The sequence below is a fragment of the Xenopus laevis genome, chromosome 7S, assembly GCF_017654675.1.
Source record: "Xenopus laevis strain J_2021 chromosome 7S, Xenopus_laevis_v10.1, whole genome shotgun sequence".
NCBI lineage: Eukaryota > Metazoa > Chordata > Amphibia > Anura > Pipidae > Xenopus > Xenopus laevis.
In genome coordinates this window covers 61,020,908-61,043,267 of record NC_054384.1, presented here as the reverse complement: position 1 = coordinate 61,043,267, position 22,360 = coordinate 61,020,908, and the positions used below count along the sequence as shown (strand labels likewise).

At 35.8% G+C, this 22,360-nt stretch overlaps 1 protein-coding gene across 1 annotated transcript in view; it reads right to left on the bottom strand.

The window, feature by feature from the left end:
• The window catches only part of barx2.S (BARX homeobox 2 S homeolog), a 38,046-nt gene extending 17,765 nt beyond the window's left edge, over window positions 1-20,281 (bottom strand). The window contains exon 1 of the mRNA XM_018227725.2: window positions 19,474-20,281. Within this exon, the coding sequence (XP_018083214.2) occupies window positions 19,474-19,660 (187 nt within the window). The 5' untranslated portion in view covers window positions 19,661-20,281. The remainder of the gene's footprint in view (window positions 1-19,473) is intronic.
• Window positions 20,282-22,360: the final 2,079 nt, after the last annotated feature.

Sequence of the window (22,360 nt, the reverse complement as noted above, 5' to 3'; positions counted from 1 at the left end):
CAGAGATATCTTCAAAATGTCAACGGAACATCTGCCATTTGACTTCTACATAAGCTTGGCAGGTTAGAGTTGGAGTACTTTTTTATTCTGACTTTTAAAACCATCGTCGTTTAATCAATAATTTTCTCCAAAAGAATTGTCTTTTTCCCTTTAAAAGTTTGACCAGAAAAAATCGAACCGCAATAAATAACCCCTAAGCGTTTTCAAATAGCTGCTTTTCTCCATAGCTTTCGTTTCTTGTTCCTATATTCTCATATTTAGGTGCTGAACATTAGTTTATACACATCTTAGAAAGAAGGGAAAAAAAGTTTTTTTGAGCTTGTAAACTCCCACTCAGTAGAACAGTAAAACCTTACTAGTGCACTAATTCTGAGGTAAGTGTACAAAATACATATCCAAGGAGATGTATTTTCCAAGCTTTTTTTTGTCCAAAAACTTATGAATTCAAATGAGAGCTTTCAAAACTCAAATGTTAGAGAATTATTAAATAGGAAAAACTTGACTGTAAAAACTCAGCATTTAAAAGTTTTTGTTTTTTTTTTCTATTTTTTTGACAGTTGGGAGACCAATTAAAAATAAGCAGAAAACGAATTTTCTGCATTCACGATTTTTTCACATTTGTATTTCAAAAAAGTTATTTTATTATTGAGTTTTTTGATAAAAAAGTTTGGTAAATTTTCATTTGAATTATGATAAACAAGCCTCCCCCTGTTACTACAAGCTGCAATAAGCTTTATTCCCTTGTACTTCCTGGTAATCAGCTGGGAGCAGGAAAAAGGACCAAAATGCCTTTTGTGACATCTTGTCTTGATCCTGTAAATATTCAAAAGAATATTATATCTTCACATAATTATATTTGCCTCAGTTTGATAAATTTCCATCCACATGAAAGGTAATATTTTAAAGATATTTCAACCTAGAAATGTTCACCATGTTCTTTGTTACCTATAATGATGATTATTAATGATAGGTTGTTCCCCATTATTAGGGGAGAATACACTGCCAAAATTCCCCTACCCGCTGTGAATGCAAGTCTACACCTGAAGTTGACTCAAAAATCATCTTCAGATTCTCTTTGCATGAAAAGTGCTTTGTAAATGCAAATTGCTGTTTTACCATAGGCTGTAATTAAACAATTATAAAATGTGTCACCATCTTTTCATAATTAAATATGATAAACATATAATTAAGATTTCATCATTAAATATAATAAAATTGTCATTGAGTTCCTTAATTAAATATAATTGAAAAACTGTTAACACTGCACAATAAAAGGAATGAATGCATTTTTTTCTTTGGCCTTTTTTGTGGGGTGACCATCAAACATCTGTGTAGATTTTTGCAGTTTTTTTTTTTTAGGACATTAACTGGCTTTTCTTCGTTTCTAATAATACTGTATATGAGTGTAGTTCATTGGTACATTGATACATTGGTATAACAGTTAAAACAGGTTTATAATATCAGAGTTGCTCCCATTAGTGTGAACTGATTTGTAGCTTTGAGGTTGTGTTATTTTATGAGACTGTTTATTAGACTGAAACCGCAGGAAGTAAAATAACCCTGCCCTGCTGGCAGCCAATCTGTATCATGGAAATAAACACTGTCAGACTAAGTGAGTCCATGTCCAATTCCAAGTATAATACCCCTGAACACACAAGATATTTACAGTACCTGCTGCATTTAAAAAAAATTATTTGACCCCTGATTTTTGCTGTGGTTTAGACAGGATAGGTTTTTTTTAAAAAGAATTAAATATGGATTATAGATAAACCCCTTTATAAAGAGCTACCTATTATCTGAAACCTCATACCAATTGTGGCTGGGGAGGAGATTGTTTATACAAAGCTCATTATCTCTATTTACACAAACTACTTTCTTTACAGGTGGAAAGGGGGAGGAAAAACAAGTAAAACCAAAACATTCAGTGGAGTACAAGTTGATCCAGGGACTAGTCCGATTGCTATTTTAGAGTCAGGAAGGAATTTTTCCCCCACTGAGGCTTCAGATGGAGTTTTTTGCCTTCCTCTGGATCAACTGGCAGTTAGGCAGGTTAAAAAAAGTTAAAAGGTTGAACTTGATGGAAGTGTGTCTTTTTTCAACCTAACTCACTATGTTACTATGTTTATAATATAAAAAAATAGTACATTTATGTTTTTTTGATAGACCATAGTTTTAATAAAAGTCCTAGTTCCTTTAATCCACCTTCCCTCAATAATTAAAAGACAAATTTTTCTTTTGCCCGTACTCTTTGCTTTACTATTCGACAAAGGTAACACAATGCACAACTGCCATTGAATCCTGATGGTTGCTCACTACTGTAAACTGAATATGAGCTTCTTGTATTCAAACATATACCTGCCCCCCCCCCACACACACTGGCAACAATATCACTCTATATCCAGTCTCTCAATGCAGTAATCTGAGAGTCACATTAGATGCCTACCTAACCATTTTTCCTCGCCATCTTTCCTCACCTTTACAGTCAATGCTGATTTAATTTTTAGGATTACTGCTAAAATAAGTCTGTATGTCCCTGTAATGATAATAGTTTGACTTAGGCCCTTACTGCAACCTGTTGCTGTCTCCCAGATTCTCAACCGCACCCACAAACTATCCTTTGATCTACTGCCTACATTATCTTTCCTTCCTCTAAACCAATTTCCTTCCTGTACTCCACTGCACCCTGTTGTTTCTTATGCTGAGCTTGGGACCATATTCCGTCCATATAGTTCACCACAAGAGGGGAATCAAAGCAATATGAGTCAGATCAATATATGTATGTACTAGTATTAACACACAAGATGCTTTGTGGTTGTTATATGAGATACCCCCCTGTGATGGGATACAAACAGTAAATCAGAGTCCTTCATGTGTTTTTACATTAGGTGCCAGTGCCCATCTACAACACAGTATACAAACAGTGCTGTCCAACTTCTGGCCTACATGGTGGAGGGCTAATAATGGAAGCCAATGTTAACCACTTCCTGTTCCACCCACTTTAAACCACACCCATGTTACCACAAGACCATGTCCACATTAATTGTGGTAGCACACCAAAAAACCAAATACTTGGTGTTTAGTGCAGGGATATCACTCATATGTGAAAAAGTCAAGTCATATTAAGACTTACTCCTAAATCCATATGCCTACTCCTCCCCAGTGGATACCACTGCAACCCCCAGCACATGATTAAACACCTTAGGGGCTCCTAAAAATAATTTTCAAATGCTAACAAACCCTCAGAACAAACACCAGGCTTATGTTCCATAGGCAGAGCAAGGCACACACAGGCAGAGTATGGCTCACACAGGCAGAGCAGGGCACATGCAGGCAGAGTATGGCATACACAGGGAGCATAGAGAAGGCAGAGTATAGCACACACACAGGCATAGTATGGCACACACAGGCAGACTATGGTGCACACAGGCAGACTATGGCACACACAGGCAGAGCATGGCACACCCAAGGAGCATAGGACGGGCAGAGTACAGCACACACAAGGAGCATAGGACAGTATGGCACACCCATTGGGCAGGCAGAGTATAGCACACACACAGGGCAGAGTATGGCACACACACAGGGAGCATGGGGAAGGCAAAGTATGGCACACACAGGGAGCATGGGGAAGGCAGAGTATGGCACACACAGGGAGCATTGGGCAGACAGAGTATGGCACACACAAGCAAAGTATGGCACACACAGGGAGTATATGGCAAGCAGAGCAAGGCACATACAGGGAGCATATTGCAGGCAAAGTATGGAACACACCGGGAGCATAGGGCAGGCTGAGTATCGCACACACCGGAAGCATAGGGCAGGCAGAGTTTGGCACACACAGAGAGCATAGGGAAGGCAGAACAGAGCAGGAGACAGGGAAACCTATCAGGACCATTCTAAGATGCTCTACATACAGTGATACAGTGCTGTGTCCCTTCAGTAGTTTGTATGGACAGATGAACAATGTGGGCAGTTTCAGTCTGGGTCTCAGGTGGGAACAGTACAGGGTTTTAGGGTGTGAACAATAGGTTACATGTCTGAACAATGTATGAGGATTACATGTTTGAACAATACAGGGGATTACAGTCTGAATTTGAGGTTTAAACAATGCAGGGGCCAGTTAATCTCTGTAGTGATACCTTTTAAAGTTTACACATGGTAAGCAGACAGACTTTCATGTGGGGCCCACATTTTACACCTTGGATATCCTTTATAAAGGTATGATGATAAAAAAAACTTCAAAAATTATACCAATGTGATGTATGGCAGATTACTCAAAAATTATTAGTAGTAGTATTAATTATGATTATTATTATTATTATTGTTAGCATTATTAATGATGCTAATAAAAATAATAATAATCATTTCCTGAATCACTTGTTAGTCTGTTCCCATAAACTACTGAATAGTTTGCTTTTTCTGTCACTGGATCCAAAAGAAAAATATATTAACAGCATACACAATATGTTCTATGTAAGTCATGCAAAACGCTGTGTCAAGAAAAAACACTTAACATCTAGTAATAAACTTGTATGATACTATCAGTTTGGCATCAGCTGTCAAGCAAGTAGCAACTTTGTTCTGCCACTGCTGCTGGGACAAGATAGATGGGATGCAATCCCAATCAGATACCAATTTAATAACATATTAGTAGAGACATGAGGCACATAACAGAAGCCTAATGTGAAACTGTATGCGTACACAGGTTTCCAGGTACGTTTATAATTGCTATTCCTTTAGAGAAAATCACTGAAAACTGGATTCAGTCCAACCCGCAACTTTAAACTTTGTTCTGCTTAATGCAAAAACATTGTAAGCCATACAAACAGGTTACTAGAAAGGTCCTGCACCACATGTTGGTATGTTTGTGTGCACAGTGAATCATACGATCCCAGGGGGCGGCCCTTATATTTTAAAATGGCAATTTTCTATTATGATTATTATATGATTACCCAATGGCACATACTACTAGAAAAGTATATTATTATGAAAATGGTTTATTTACATGAAGCATGGTTTTACATATGAGATGGTTTATGCAATATCTTTTTATAGATACCTACATTGTTTGGGGGGTATAGTTTTCCTTTAAATTATGGGGGGGGTGCTGTATTATGTTAAAAAATTATGATTTACATCCGAAATTGCTTATGATTTCTCCAAAACTATTATCTGCTAAGTAAAAGAGATTCAGGGGTTTATTTATTAACATTCTAATTTAAATTTCTGCCACAATTTGAATTTTTTTGCACAAAAGCTTACAAATTCATATTATAGTTTCAAAAACTCTAATGTTTGGTATTATAAGCACAAAAAACTTGAATGTAAAACTTGCATCTAAAAGCATGCAAGTTCATGTAGAAGTCAATGGGAGTTGTCCTTGTCAACATTCTTGCTCTTTTTTAATCCTAGATTTTCAAGTTTTTTGAGCTTGTAAACACACAAATTCAAAGTTTTTGAGGTTTTCTTTCATGATTGTATTCAACAGCGGTTTTTAGATTGCGGTTTTTTTTAAATAAATAAACAGGCATTCAAGTTTCTTTTTAAAATTGTGAGTTTATTTAAAGTAGAAAAAAACTCTAAAACCTCAAAAATTAGATTTTTGATAAATAAGCCCATTTATTATTTATCAATAAATAAGCCCATTAAAAACACAGTTGCACAACTATACGATGTCAACATTTTGCATACTACAGCATACTAAAACTTACTATCAAGAGTTAAAGCATGTAGGGAGCTGCAGTCCAGCACATTCATGGATGAATTCTTTAACCAACTGTGCCATACCTCCCAACTGTCCTGTTTTCTATGGGACAGTCCCAATTTTGACAGCTCAGCCTGCAGTACTGGGTTTTTATTAAAAAGTTCCTAGTATAACTTTGATCTCCTGCATTGACAACAGAAAAAGATACAAAGTTTCTGAAACTTAATTAAATGAGAGGCTTTTTGCCCGAGAGCCCAGAACACTTGGTGCCTGCATTTTGATATATTTGTAAGAATTCAAAATAAAAAAAGATACAATTGTAACTACTTAAGATAAGCAAATCTCTTGGGGGAACTGAAACTCACAGCTTAAAGGGCAATTTCACCTTCATTAGCTGTCACATTAGGTAACACAAGGCCCTAAAACTCTCAGAAATGTTTTCAGACTTTCATTACTTGCAAAATTTTGAAATATGTAGATGGTAATTTGGCGGGGGTGGTCATAAAATGGGCATGGTTAAAACAATTCACCACAATATGCACGCAAGATCTTTTTATCCCTCTTTCCATTTTTCAAACGATTAGAGGTATGCAATGCAATTTACATCAAGTACAAAGTACTGACTTTTGCTGTACTCCTTTCTACAAGGATACAATCAAATACTATTCTCAGAGGATGTTCAAATTTCAAAATGTTAACTCCTGTATTTTTTCTGCAGAATAACTAGAATGTGATATGATTTGGTAAGGTGTTTTTAGGAACCTGCCAATTTGATTGTATTTAATAATTATCAAACAATCAATATGCATGTGTATCCTTGTCCAAACCCCTAGTTCTGGGTCTTTTCCCACCCCTTTCATACTGCTGATCGGTCTATGTGCAGGACAGTCTGGTCAAACAAAGATCAGAATATGTTTTTCTCTGTATAGGACCATTGAAAACTGCTGCTGTAGATCAGTTGTCTATATAGTAATGCAGAACAGGGGGCATGTGCACCCAGACACCATGTTTCTACTGGTGAGCTTTGACCTTTTGGCTACAATGCTATGGGAGTTATTTACTAAACTCTGAATGCAAAAATCACAAAAATGTTTTGATTTTTTTTTTATAAAATTGGACTTTTAAAAAATCACAAATTTTTTCGCAATTGATTAATCCCCGAGGATGGAAAAGTCCGAACCTGATAATCCGGCATCTCAGACCTGTCGAGGTTGCATATAAGTCAAAGGGAGAAGTTCAAATGATTTTTTGATGTGCGCTGGGTTTCATGCAATACCCTGATGTTTTCGGATGAAAAAATCCGAAAAAAATTGTGAATCTGATTTTTTCCCGAAAAACTAATTTTCAGGAAAATGTAATAATAAATAAGTGTAAAACACCTGAGCGGATTTGATGGGAGTTTGTAGCAGAAAATATTGAGATAAATTTGTAATTTTATATATAACCCCCTAAATGTATTTGTCAAATTTCTCTCCTGAGGAAAGCTTTGGCAATATTTAAAAAATGAGATTTTTTTATCAATATCACTGTTGATTGAATCTACTTTCCTGGAAGCAGTTTCCAGGATTTTGGATAACTTATGATCTAATTTTTTTTTGAGGTGTAAATATTATTGATAAGTGTCAGCCAAGGTCTGTAGGTGTCCTGCCTTAATGCCTCTTTGCTGTTTACCACCTTCTCCTCCTATGCTTGCTTGTTTACCCCCCCCCCCCACTGGTCACTAGCTCACTAGGCCAACTACAGGTTGCAAGCCCCTTGCCCCCCCCCCCCAACCAGCTGCACCTAGGCAGCCACCTCTTTGCTTAAGTTAGTTCTGGCCAAGCTATTGTTCGTTACATGGTGTTCACATACAAATAAAACAAGAAATTAGTCCCTAATTTGGGACAAATTAAAAACACATATAAATAAATATAAAACTTCACAAAATATAAAAAAAGAAAAAATATTGCCCCTATAACTAACATACAAGTTGCACTTTAATGGTGGCTGAAGCTGTTTTGAAGTAATATATTTTGGTAAAACATTATTATTATTTTAATTGTGAATATTTATATTATTCCCTTTTTCTATATATGTTACAATTTCTATAACTAAGCGATACACTTTATTTATTTTCATAGAAACTACTTTTTATCAGTATCAGCATTGCACAAGATTTTATTTTATTTACATAGATGAAAATTCATTCAATATTCCCTTTTTTAATTTAAAAAAAATCTGATCAATTTCAGGCAGTTCAGGATGTATACATTTTCACAAACCTGCCAAAAATGATATGAGTATTTACCATACAGCCGTAAGCATGTAAAAAAAAAAAACACTGCTTAGCATCCTAGCAGAAAAACCTTTCTGTATCACAAGGGTTAAAATTTCCTATCTGCATCATTGCTAGTTGGCAACGTCTCTGCCACCTGCCTTTAGAACTGAGATAAAATTAGTACTTGGTTAATAAAATTCTGAATACCATATTTAATGAATCAGCTGCTATTTATTGCATAGTTCCGAATGAAAGAAATTGTTACATGTTTAGCCGAAATTCTCAATACATTCCTTACAGCTTTCCAGCTGTCCATATAAAATAAACAACTAGGAGCAATTATCTTAGGCAGTAAATTACTGACGCAAATGCAAAAAAAAATTATGGTTGTTTACATAAATCAAAGAGTAAAATATTATATCATATGAATATTGCATAATGAATAAATACATTTATGAATTAATTAGACAAATTTATTAATAGGGTATTCATACACGTGAAGACCAGTTTATTGGAGGTTGAATTTTAGTGGTTTAGAGGCTTTTGAAACCACGACTAAACTCACAAACTCTAAAACGTGATTGTCAGTGAATTTATTAAAAGATCTGAATATAAAAAGTGCGAACAGAAAAATGTGCTAAATCATGAGACATTTTGGACAATTCCAAGCTGAAAAAAAATCTGAAAAAATCGGATTTGATTAAAAGATCAGCGCAGCTCTTATTCACTTCTATAGCACCTCGACAAATGTTACTTAGCGAAGTATGGTATTAAAGGTTTTTGTCTTTTTTTCACAATTCTTGAATTTTTAGAGCTTAGAGCTTCTAAGAAACATAGGAAAAACACAACATTTTCTAGATTCATGGCAAAAAAAAATCACAATTCGAATGTTATTAAATGGGCTCCTTAGTCTGTTGAACCAGAAATTTGAAATAAAACAGAGTTATTTATAATTAAATTCCCATTTCATTAAATTATTATAATATTACTATATGTATATAAGTTTCCAGGGACTTGTCTAATTGCTGATTGCTGAGTATGTAAATTAAAAAAGTTCGACCAAACTAGAATCCACAATTGGACCATATGTATTGTTAAAAAAGCACGATTTACGCTTGGGTAAAAACTCGATAAAATTGAGCAAAAATCTAAGATTTTCTGACTTTTTCCTGAAAAGACTAATTCCAGAGAAGACCACAGAAACTTCCAAATAGGATAGGAACCTCTCCCATTGATGTATATACAACCTCAGCAGGTCTGGAGTATTTTCGAATTTGGACGTTTTTCATCCTTGGGGTATAATACATTTTGAAAAATTGGAGGGTTTTTTTCCTACTAATAATTTGGATTTTATAGTTAAAAAAAACTCTATGTTTTTGAGTTTTTTGGATAACCCCCATAGATTATTTAAGAATTTAACAACAAATTATTTGATGATGGATCTTTTCAACCCTTCAGCATATTATATTTGTGTGTATATATATATATATATATATATGTATATATATACGCACATACATACACATTGCATTTTGTTTATTGTGTCTATTTACAGTATATTCTTTTCTTTACATTTTGACTAATGCGTATGCAAGACAAGGTTTTTTTTCGCAATTCATTACTGTTTATTTCACACAAAGAATTGTGGATAAGATTTATTACATCAGCTCTGGGGCTGCAGGCCTAGTGCAAAGTACATCATAACTCCAGCCCTTTTCATGGGCTTGGCAAAAGCTAAATTGGATTCATCTTAATGCCAAACATCATAGACCCTCTTTTTCAAAAAGTTTTTTTTTAAGTAAAGAAGTAGATTTAAAGTCTTGGCTTTTTTTCTGTTTTTCTTTACGAGTAGTAAAAACAGTTACCGCTTGTAACAAAAAAATATAATAATGATAATTTCAGATTAGAAAAACATTTCCATGTTCCACATAGAAGAGCTTTGCTCTTTCTTTTTTCAGGGATGTATGAATTATTATTAACAACACTATTATTAACGCAGCTAAACTCTAACAAATTAAAATCAACTGCTCAGGGCAGATTTTTTCTGATGATTAAGCACATATAAAGTTTTGATAAATGTGCCAATTTGTCACTCTCCTGCCTGTCAGTGATCAGTCAGGAAAGTGTTAATAATAACAAAAAAAAGTTAAGATTCCTCCAGTTCAAGTTTTAATAAACCTTCCAACATTTTCTTTTTGTAGTTCCCAGAATATATGCACAGAGAAGAGAGGAAAACGACACCAATTGCTATGCACCAATTTGCTCAGTGATCTTTAATCACCATATTTATGCTAGTTTTGCTCTATTCTAGCTTCATGTTTCTTTTCTATGTAATTCTCTTAGGGCAAATGTTCAGCAAAGGGGTGATACGGGGACACCAGCTACTTCATGTAATAGTCTTAGTTCAGATTTAGGGGAAGCCAAACATGCAGACTAGCAAAACAAAGAATAAAAAAGGTGTCGGTTTTATTAGCATTCTATAATGTCGATGAGTGAGATGTGTAAATATTACTTCTAAAACCATTGCTCATAAAACCCTTACATAAAAGATATATGAGTTTCTAAAATTCTAAGTACTCATAGTATTTTGTTCAGTGTTAAAAATTATCTAAAACTATTTAATACTCGTTACAACTCTTTAGTATGGACACCTTGATTCCCCTGTTTGCTTTTTAGCCAGTCACGTGGTATCTAAAATGCTTCCCTGACTATGGCTAATGCCAAAAAAGTCAGTTCGATCCTCTTTTCCTTTTAGCAACCATGTTAAAGGGGTTATTCACCTTCAAACACTTTTTTTTCCAGTTCAGTTGATTTCAGATTGTTCACCAGAAATAAAGACTTTTTCCAATAAATTTCTATTTTCTATTTGTGATTGTTTTTCTAATATTGAAGTGTCTGGAATGGGGTTGACGACTCTTTAACTGTTCTAAATTGATACATTTAAGGGCAGATTTACTATGCTCAAATGGTAGATTCAAATTTTTTGGGGTAAAAATTTACAATTTTAGATTTAAAACCACCAACTCGAATTTGAATGTGACATTTATTACAGTCAGACCCTTTGAAAATTCGAATTCGAATATTTGCCACCTAAAACCTGCTGAGTTCATGTAGAAGTCAATGGCAGAGGTCCTTTGAAGTATTTGAAGACATTAATAGTAGTGATGAGCAAAATTTTTTGCCAAGTTTATTGTCGAAAATTACACCCATAGACTCCAATGGGAGAAAAAAACAAACGTTGCACATCAACAAAAAAATTGACTCAAAATTTGAGGGTTTTTTTCAGAGTTTGAATTTGATTACAATTTTTGCTTCGGGACTATTTGATCGAATTTTAGACGTTCAATTTTCTTCTTATATAATCTACCATTCGAATTGTTTATAAAATTGAATTTATTAGATACATTTGTTTTCTTTGTCTCTGCAGAGCAGAATCCCTGAGTTTCATTAAAGGCAGCTGTTGGAATTGATACAATAGTTGCTAATATTCCACAGATACTGCTAAAAAATGTATCAACTAATTGTAGAAAACTGTAACAGTTCAGAATCTGCACCTGGATCACCGAGCTGCCAGACTGAAACACTAGGGACAGGAACATTCAACTTTAGACTTAAATTTTAGGGAAATGGTAAAAAACAATAGATGGAAAGCAATTGTAAAAAGTCTTTTTCTATGGTGAACAATCTGAAAACAACTAAACTGAAAAAAGTGTTTGGAAGGTGAACAACCCTTTTAACACAGAACTGACCCCTTTATAATAACACCTACGTTTTATACAAGCTATAATATTGCTGACTATTTATATTGTTTTAAAGTCCATTGTTACTTTTCACACTGCCTAAAGCCTTCTGTTTTTTTTTTTATACTCTCATTGGTATCTGCATGTAGCAGGGTAATAACTGTTATACTTGTTTGTGCTTCGGATTAGGCGACATTGGCTCTGTTCTTGAAAGGACAAGTATTATTCTGGTATGCCAGAAACAAAACACGTATAGCTGCATGGGTACCACCAAAAAAAAAAAGATTTCCCTTGGAGGCATAAAATATAAAAATGAAATGTATTTACTAACTAAAACACTATACAGTGTACTACTTTGCATGTTGTTATTAAGCACAAATAAATACTTTTTCTGCTATCGATCGTGACCCTAATGTGCAACCTACACTAGCAACCCCCCTTCATCACTAATTTTAGTCAAAGTTATTTCCAAATTAAAGCACCATGAACATTAAATGGTTAAAATGTCACAGCATACTATTTTTGCCAGATTTTATTAGACTTTTTTGTACTTTAGGATACAAATTTATAACTGGTTTTTTTTTTGTTTTGTTTTTTGCTGGATGACTGCAATTAGAAGCTTTTAAGCTCCTTGTGTGCCATAAGCCTTAAGTTCAGTATAGGTACGTAAAAATGTTCAAATGTAAAAATGCAAAACTCTGCATTACTTAAAGGGATCCTGTCATCGGAAAACTTGTTTTTTTCAAAACGCATCAGTTAATAGTGATACTTCAGCAGAATTCTGCACTGAAATCCATTTTTCAAAAGAGCAAACAGATTTTTTTATATTAAATTTTGAAATCTGACATGGGGCTAGACATTTTGTCAATTTCCCAGCTGCCCCAGGTCATGTGACTTGTGCTTTCTGACAGGCTGCTGTTTTTCCTTCTCAATGTAACTGAATGTGTCTCAGTGAGACATGGGTTTTTACTATTGAGTGTTGTTCTTAGATCTACCAGGCAGCTGTTATCTTGTGTTAGGGAGCTGCTATCTGGTTACCTTCTCATTGTTCTTTTGTTTGGCTGCTGGGGGGGAAAAGGGAGGGGGTTGATATCACTCCAACTTGCTGTACAGCAGTAAAGAGTGATTGAAGTTTATCAGAGCACAAGTCACATGACTTGGGGCAGCTGGGAAATTGACAATATGTTCAGTGCAGAATTCTGCTGGAGCAGCACTATTAACTGATTCATTTTGAAAAAAAAATTTTTTCAAAAAAAGTATCCCTTTAAGTGAGAATTTACAACACTAGGGGGTGTGCTTCATGGGCTAACCAAGTTTTTTTTTGAACTCCCATAACCATAACTTAATAAAAATAGACCAACTGAAATTTATTAAAAAAGTCAAAGATTTTTCTTTGGGGTGAAAAGTCCGTATTTGATCGAATTTGAATCGTACAAATCAAAGTAATAGCGCATTAGTTTGAATTTTATACTCCACCAATTGACTCCAAGTAGGTTCTAGGAGGTCCTCCATAGGCGCTAAAACAGCAATTTGGCAGGTTTTAGATGGTGAATGGTCTACGTCTAATTTTTAAAGAGACAGTACGTGTTAAATTTTGATTTTGGAATTTTCAAATTCAAATCGAATTTGGACTATTCCCTAGTTGAAGTACCCAAAAATTTGCTCGAAATTGTGACCCTTTGACGGGCTCCCCCAATCGATACCTGGCCGAAAGTCGGTCAGATGTCGATCGGGCAGGGTTAAAAATCCCGTCGGATCATGGACCGCTTCTGTTTGTTGATCCGACCGCCCTTAGTCCTGCATTATGATCCGGTTGTTGGGCTCTAGGTGGGCATATCGGGGAGAGATCTGCTCGTTTGGCGACATCGTCAAATTAGCGGATCTCTCTGTGTATGGCCACCTTTAGCTTAAGCTTAATTCAAATTTTGCTAAGGATTGGAGGATTTTTCATATTTCAATTAATAATTCAAAATAATTGTTTCATTAAGGGTAGATTTATTAAGGGTTCAAATTTTTTAATTAGAATTTTCACTTTGACCTTTGATAAATCTGCCCATAATCTACAATAAAGCTATCATGCAAGCAGCAAATCCCTATATATATATATATATATATATACCAAGATTTTTAATCCTGGGCACCTCATTTCATGTAACCAGGCCTAAGTGTTTTTATGCTAAACTGATAACATCTTTGGTTGCGTCAACTGGTATGTTTCAATCAATATGCAGAATGTTATCCCATTTTAAGGAAATGAACGAACTCGTCAGTAGTGCAATTAATGGATCATATTGTTTTCCAACCTGTTGTTCAGTACATAATCTGCTTCCGACGGATGCCAGCCATTCAATGAATGCTGCTCAAGCAAAGAAAAATAAGTGAAAATATACAAATGCTAAGACAAAAGGTCAATTGTGTACCAAAGGGTTTTGCTTTCCAAAAGTCTCTCTTCAATCAACAGCCCTTTTTAACCACCAACTACATAATGTGTTTTCCCAGTACATCACCAATCCAATTACTGCTACATGGACACCCCTTGTGTTTGGGAGTTTGCAGCTCCTGGTGGAGATGACAGGAACCCATTACTGTACCATAGCACTTTTATTTCACTTTCTGAAAGTAATGGAACCTGTTAGGCATGACGACCAAGGAAACTCTAATGCAGGACAACTGCTCCAAGTGTGTTAAAATAAAAACACTAAAACCAATTTAGTAACACAGCTCTCATTACATTTACTACACAGTTGTAATTATTTTGTGGAATATATATTGCCTTATGCTATCCTTAAATAGCTAGCAATTACAATTCACAAGCAGACCAATGCTGGTATTACACTGAGGTCACCATGATTAAATAGTAATAATAATTAAACAGTACCTGTATAATCCTTCATTTGCCCTTTTATTAACCTTTTCATCTCTGAAAGAGCTCCTGTGATGCTCGGGCACATTCTAAACTGCATTGCACTGACTAGGATCTGGGTTGTTGATCTTTTCCACCACCGCTGTGATAGTAACTGCATGTTTTGGGTGAAAACCTTGTACAGGTATGGGATCCGTTATCCAGAAACCCGTTATCCATAAAGTTCTGATTTACAGAAAGGCTGTCTCCCATAGATTCCATTTTATCCCAATAATTGGAATTTTTTTAAAAATGATTTCCTTTTTCAGTGTAATAATAAAACAGTACATGAATTAAACTAAGTTACCGTATAATTAATCCTTATTGGAAGCAGAACCAGCCTATTGGGTTTATTTAATGTTTAAATGATTTTCTAGTAGACTTAAGGTATGAAGATTCAAATTATCCAGAAAGCCTCCAGTCCCAACAGTGGCGTAACTACCGGGGGAGCAGGGGGTGCGATTGGGCCAGGGCCCCCCCGGCAGCTCACGCGCCACGATTCCCGGGCGGTTCCGGGTGTACGGAGGGGGATGGGGGGCCCGGCAGCACGTCCCGCTCCAGGGTGCCAAGCATTCTGGATAATAGGTCCCATACTTGTAAATGCAGTTTACAAAAAAGTAGCAATAATAGAACAATTTTTGTGAAGCGTATATTTCAGATTACATTTCTATCTTAAAGCGATACTGACGGTCAACGGTCATCGTGAACTATAGGTAACTTTTGTAAAAGAATAATCTTTAAGATAAACTGAAGCATCATATCACTTACTATTAATACCCCTTACAATGACTAGTGCAAATGTACCTTATTTCCTTTATCTAAATAAACTTCTCCATATGCTTTTTTCCCTTTTCCTGTAGTATCTTATTATATTTCCTCGGATACAGTAGTTTGTAGCTTTCATCCTCTGCTAAAAGCTTGCTACATTCCATTATAGGATTACTCTAATGGCCACATCACTGCAGCAGCATTTCCTTTAGAGATTTACTTTTCAAAGTAAGAAAGGTAAAAAGAATGCAGAAACAGGAGTCATTAAGCCACCAAGTATACACATTCATTTTTCTGTGACATGTAAATTATCCATAATTTAGTGCTGGTGATTTGCAATAAAAGAGAGAGCAATAAAAATGTTTTATTAAGACTGATGAAAAGACTGAATTTGTCCAAATTAATTTCTCCTGCATGAAAGATGAATGAGTAAAATGTCACTTGTTGAATCTGCACTTCAAAGTAATGGGTGGTTCAGATGTGAATGTTATATTTATATATGTATCTGCAATATACTGTACACTATGTATTTACCAAAGGAAACATTTCAGTAGCACTCCAATTAAGTGAGGAGAAGTGGTTTATTTGTGCCAAAAATCATCCATCATTTCAGGTATACCAGCCATTTATCAAGCCTACACACTGTGTAACATTCAAACTTAAATAAGTCTTTATGGGAATCCCACCTTGTAATTGTGAGACACAATTCCCAGCAACTCCTATAAAGTGAAATATCAAATTCTGTTCAGCGGTATTTAAAGTGGATAGAACAAAATCTATGCTACTCTATATAATAAAGTAAATTAAAGTTACATGATTATTAATATAAACAATGTCTCTATAGAGAATGGCTATCCATGTGAAAAATATATTTACATTACATGTGGCTAATCCATAAAGTGGCAAAAACTAATAGTTCTAAATATGTCTACTGTCTGTATACTATTTGTATGCTTACACTGGAATATGCTAAAATGCTAAATAAACAAATTTTTGTGTGCGTATATCAATTGAATGCAAACATTCCTATTTACATGAATAATATACATCTATTTTATATGAATATTTGTGTTTTCTTTGTTCAAAACAAGTACAGTACTCGTGCATTCTAATGTATAATCTACTGCTTGATGGGAACTATAAAGGGTATTAGAAGTGACCTTGGAGTTCCTTGACCTGTTTCCTTATGCCTTTGTATATGGTAATGACAACCTTCTGGAGTTTCTAAAAACCTTATATTGTACAAAAAAGGAACATTTTCCCCAATATCATTTACAGTAGCGGTAGCACTGCAATATATGTATTTCATGTATCTCTTATATGTATTTCATGTATCTCTTGGCAACTCTGAATTAAACGATTCAATGATTCCTCCTGATTCCTCTTGGCTTTACCACCTTATACTTAAATTTTTGACGTCGTAGGGTATTTATATATTTTTTTATTTATTTGTTTCCCTCCTCTAACTGTCGCTGTTACAGTTGAACATGCTGTATATCCCTGATTTGTATCAGGAATATCTAACAACTGTTGCAAAATACACACACACATATATACATTGATATGAATTCAATAAAAGTGACCATAGTGTTTAAGAAAAGAATCACTAGACTTGCTACTATGAAATCCGGCATAATTTTCAGGCAGCAAACATGAAAGACAACTCACAAAACACAGAGCCTAGGAAGGTCGCCCACAAAATAGCTGGAAAATAGACCCCCCCCCCCCCGCCAGCACCTATACAGAAAACAATAGAATTTGCCGGTGCGGACTTAACCCTTTCCGTTTTTCATACTTTATCCAGTAAATAAGAATGCTAAATACTGCAAAGAGAAAGTTTTCCTATTCTTGGTACTCAACATATTTTATTTCTCTTTGTTTAATTGTCGTGTTTGCTTCACATATAACTGTGCAGATTTATTAGAGAAAATCCTCTTGCTAAAAGTCAGGTTGCTTTCCCCATTAATTCCCCAGAAGATTTTACTCTGCAAATTCATAGATCTTGGCTAACAAACTCAGTGTGATTGCAAACATGGTGAACTGAAAAAGAACCCAGGATTTCCAATGTTTGTTCTTTAATAATGCATGAAATTAAAATAAATAAAGGTCTCGAAATTAGGTGATTTACCAGTTAGTCAACAGTTTTTGGCAGGAGGCGATTTGTCAGATATAGTGAAATATGACTTGGACTGCTAAAGGTGGTGATTATGGCTAAAAGGAGAGGGGGTCAATTTGTATTACGTCTTGAGTCTGTGTAAGTGGATTGAAGGAGAAATACCCGAGCACACCTACTGCAAGTCCTAACTTTTTTCAAAGTTGAATGTGATTTCTGAGAGTGACGTGATGTTTTTTATTACTTATCAATCATAGCAACCTAAAAAAATTTGAATATTCAACCATTTCATGCGGTAGGTGCTTTGACACTTTGTGTTCATGCTGCAGCAGCTTTAAGCAAAACAATTGAAAATACAGTACATGCGTTCTGGATATTTAGGGTATTGTTGGTGGTCAGACTATCTGCAAAACTGGGAAGAATTATATGGTACAGGCAATATTATAACTCTTATTCTATTAAGGTCTTCTTATTTCTTATTCTTCTACAGCAAAAATTAGATGAGCCCCAAAATCCATATGGAAATGAAAGGAAGTTGTCTTCTTATAAGTGGGAATTTTGCTTCCTTTACTAAGCACTAGCAGCTCCAATCTCAATAACAAACAGGCGTATTTATGTGCTTACTATTTTTTCTCATGCTCACCAAGTATTTCTTCTATATTTCACATAATAGCCAGAATATAGTATTGGGTTAGTTTAAGGCAGACTGATTGAACAATAGCTGTTAATTGTGTTCTGTTGTATATGAGACTATACACTCTTTGTGTTATTGTCATTTATAATTAATGGACAGCATATTTAGTGAAACTGCAATTCTCAGCATAACACAGGTGGTGCCTCTAAGAGATTCAGCGGTCACATGTATTATATATAAAGTTCCCACGGGTTCAAATGAAATGGTGATGTTACATAGAGAGTGTGCACTTGCCAGCCTCACTGTAACATTTACATGCTTTTACATTCCCTTGAAGTAGAACAGATGGATTCTTATGAACTTATTTAATTCATCTTCCAGTTTCCAGATAAAGGAAGAGCATTATGCAAGGAATGGTCTTTCCCTATAATTATAAGGATATCTTTGCATTGGCAAGTACAGATGCCTGAATCATAGCACATGTGTTCAAGAGACGAATGCCAGTCCCCTGATGAAAGCCCCTACACATGCCAAAATGCTACACCGATGAAAATGAATTTCATTCTATTGTGGACATCAAAATGCTCCATAATGCTGAATTATTGTTTCTGATGAGGTCATTATCCCCACATTATCCCAGAAGTAAAATAAAATAATGCATTGTGGAGTGGAATTTTTAAAAATGTATATAAAAAATGTGTGTTTTAGTATTGTTATACTACTATTGCATGTTATAATATACATTTACCAATATGATGACAGCATTCACTCACTGGTAGTGATTAATGGTCGACTTTATGAAGTCATATACTGTATTGCTCCTGGTTTCAGTGCAGTGTATGCTTGTGCAAGCTCCGTATTTTACTAGAATATTAATGAATTAATTAATTAAAGGGGAACACCAACAAATTACAACTTTATAAGCATTTTTCCAACTGACAATAGTTTCAAATGCATTCAAAGCATTTGTTAATCCCTGCTGATCCTTGGTTGTGACTTCTGAAACAGTGTAGGAGATGGCAGCTGAATAACAGCCCTGGAAGAGATCTGACTCCTGACTCCCATGGTTTTTAATAGTCAGATCCAGAGATGAACAAATGCTGCTTTTAACAGTGAATAACTGCACATGCTAGAAAATGAGTATGCCACTTGAGAGAGAAAGCTCATGTAGATGCACTTTCCAAATTCCAAAAATTGACAAGAACAAGCCAAAAGTCACTTTCATTGCAGGAACCCCAGATTCCTGTGAGACACGGCTAATAAATCCACAAGGACTTGTACCTCTGTTATACTTAATAGGCTCACATGGCCATATGTATGAGCAGTGTCCCCTCCATAGCCTCGCCCCCCCCCCTTACCGGTGCAGGAGTGCAGAGGTCTCGGTCTGACCAACAGCGAAGGACACACGGAGTACAGGGAAAGCTTCTCGAAGTAATCGCACGTCTCCTTGGACAGAATCTCATCGATCATAAAGGACTTGTAGCGCCGCCTGGCTGATTTGATGTGGCCCGGAGAAGGGAGTCGGAGCTCGGCCTGACAGTGCATGGTGCCCCAGTGAGTCCGGCTGCTAGCGGGCTGTACACACGCACTTACAGTAGCACCTGCCACTCACTGGCCTCCTATAGACACGCCGCACATATACACCATTGCCATCCCTTATTAGGACACTCCGACTGTCAATCACACTCAGCTGCTCTTTTACAGTCCCCCTCCTCCTTATTATCCGCCCGCTCCGACTGCTGGGAGGGACCAGTCACTGCCACTAACTTGCTCTCCGCTCTCTCCTCCCTCTGCTTTGCTGCTTCTCTCCTCACTCGCAATCTCCTCTCCCCTTCCAGTGTTATTCTTCTTCAAAATCTGTAACCTAGGCTTTCTAAACTCAATTCTCTCTCTAGCCACTTGCTTCTCTCCACTGTCATTTCGTTTTTTCTAAGCCAGTTACTCACTCACTCACTCCTCTCCTCACAACTCACTTCTCTCCACAGTCGTTTAGTTTTCCCTCTCAACAACTCGCTTCATTACCCAACCAATCACATTTCTCCCCAAACATTCATTGATTGTCTCCTGCCCCCCCATGCTGAACCCCTGACTTCTCTCCCCCTATACTCACTTCTCGCTGCTTTACTTTCCTACTCCTTTCTCTCATCCCATCCATTCGTTTGCAGCAGGAGTGCAGTTTGCAGAGCAGTCTTCGATTTCGATAGAAATTCCTCTATTAGTACCTGAATGAGAAAATGGGCCCGATCTGAAACTGTTACCTTTTCCCGGGTGCAATGCAAGTTATAGCACAATATTGCACTTTATGATGTCCCTGAGTAGCCGGGCCTGTGGGACAGACTGTTGCAACACACTCTTGTTTTCTCTGCCCATCATTTCTCATACTCTACGGACTTACTGGGCCACACATGCCTGACAGCAGTCCAGCCAGAAGGAATACATTGGTTTTTTTATCGCACTTTTAGCATTATAATTTCTTTCTCTCTCTCTACCATTCCCATCTATTCTTCTGTTTTAGACTGACTCCCCGTCATTCTCCCCCCTCCTTGGTTAGAGAAAAGTGGCCTTAATGTCCCTGCGTTACCCACGTGTCTGTGATCCTCCTGCCTGGGGGCCCTTCACTTGCAAATTGCAGTAGACTGGGGCATTAGTAAAGCTCAGCTCGTTCCAAACTCATACAAGAGAAGTACCCCAGAAACGTAAAGATCTGTGGCCATATGCTGTATCGTTATACTACCCCCCCCCCCCAAAAAAAACCTCACAGCTCCCCAAAGACAACAAATTTAATTATTATAAAACCCAGGCACTTTTCCTGAAGTTTGGAATGTATATAAAAAGACTCATTTTCTCTAGAGCGTGTACAAAGTGCTTGTGTTGGTAAGATATTTTTCTTACATATAATCAGTGAAATGTTTTATTTTTTCAGCCTCTTTATACACAAATATTTTATTGGCAGATTGTATCACCTTGTAACAGTCTCTGCCTGTTTTTAGCAAACGATATGCCCCAGGCTCACAGGGAATCTTCAACAATCATTTCTTTTTTAAAGTTTAAACATATTTGTAGCTGCTCAGTCAAATGTGTGCAGTTCAACCTGGGGACTCGACATTCCCAAGCCAATGCAGGAGCGCAATCCTTCCCTTGCTTTCCAACAAATTGCTACGAGCTTTCTCAACATTTTTTTTTGTACTGATTTAGCGCATTTCATTGTAACATTAATATACACGCTTGATGAGAAATGCTTAAGCATTGAATTCCCTTCATTTTAAAGAAGCTTTACTTCAAGTAGATGAGTCTTAAAAAATATTTCTGAAGCATGTTATGAATATAATTCCCATACCCATTCAAAAGATTGCGAACAGCAAATAATTAAAACACGTTTCCTTGTATAGGAGACAAGAATATCAAGAATATCAGATCAAGACCTATTTATATAACTAGTTTAATAACGATGGTTTTACGGTCAGTTAAACTAAAAAAATAATAACGTGGGAAGCTCGACTCGATTCTACAAATGTAGCCTGAAATATGATTGTACTACAATATATATATATAGTGGGCCAAGGACAGCACTCCCAGGATTTTAATAATGGGCAGATTATTCTAGGAGTGCTGTCCTTGTGGTCCAGTGTAATTTTTCTGTACTAGCACCCAGGTTTTGTTTGTATTATAGATATATATATATATATATATATATATATATATATATATATATATATATATATATATATATATATATATATATATATATATATATATATATATATATATATATTATACATATACAATGTGAAATATACATGCAATTGGTTCCTACATTTAGATTTTTGTGATGGTCAGAGGAAAAACGACCAAAGGCCCTCTTTTGAGCTTTGTATTGTTTTGGTTTTCAGTCGCATCAAATCAGCTTTCCCAATTCGCTGTATATTTATCATTCAATGATTAGGTAATAAAGGTTTCTTGTATTTATCATAATTCTATTATTCATATATTATTGTTCGTTTTAAGAAATCATGAGAATAGAAAAATGCATTTATTTTTTAACATCTATAAAAAAAATGTCTAATTGCCATTTTAGAATGATCGAATTTCTTTCCGTTCAGAGGGAGAACAGCAAACTATTTCGAAGCTCCCTCAGCTTATTTCATTTGATGAAAAGTTTTTCCTTTCCAATTATATTGGGTAAAACATCCCTGAGCCTTTGTGTTTCTTTCCCTGATCCCACTCAGTCCCGAAATCTTTCTCATT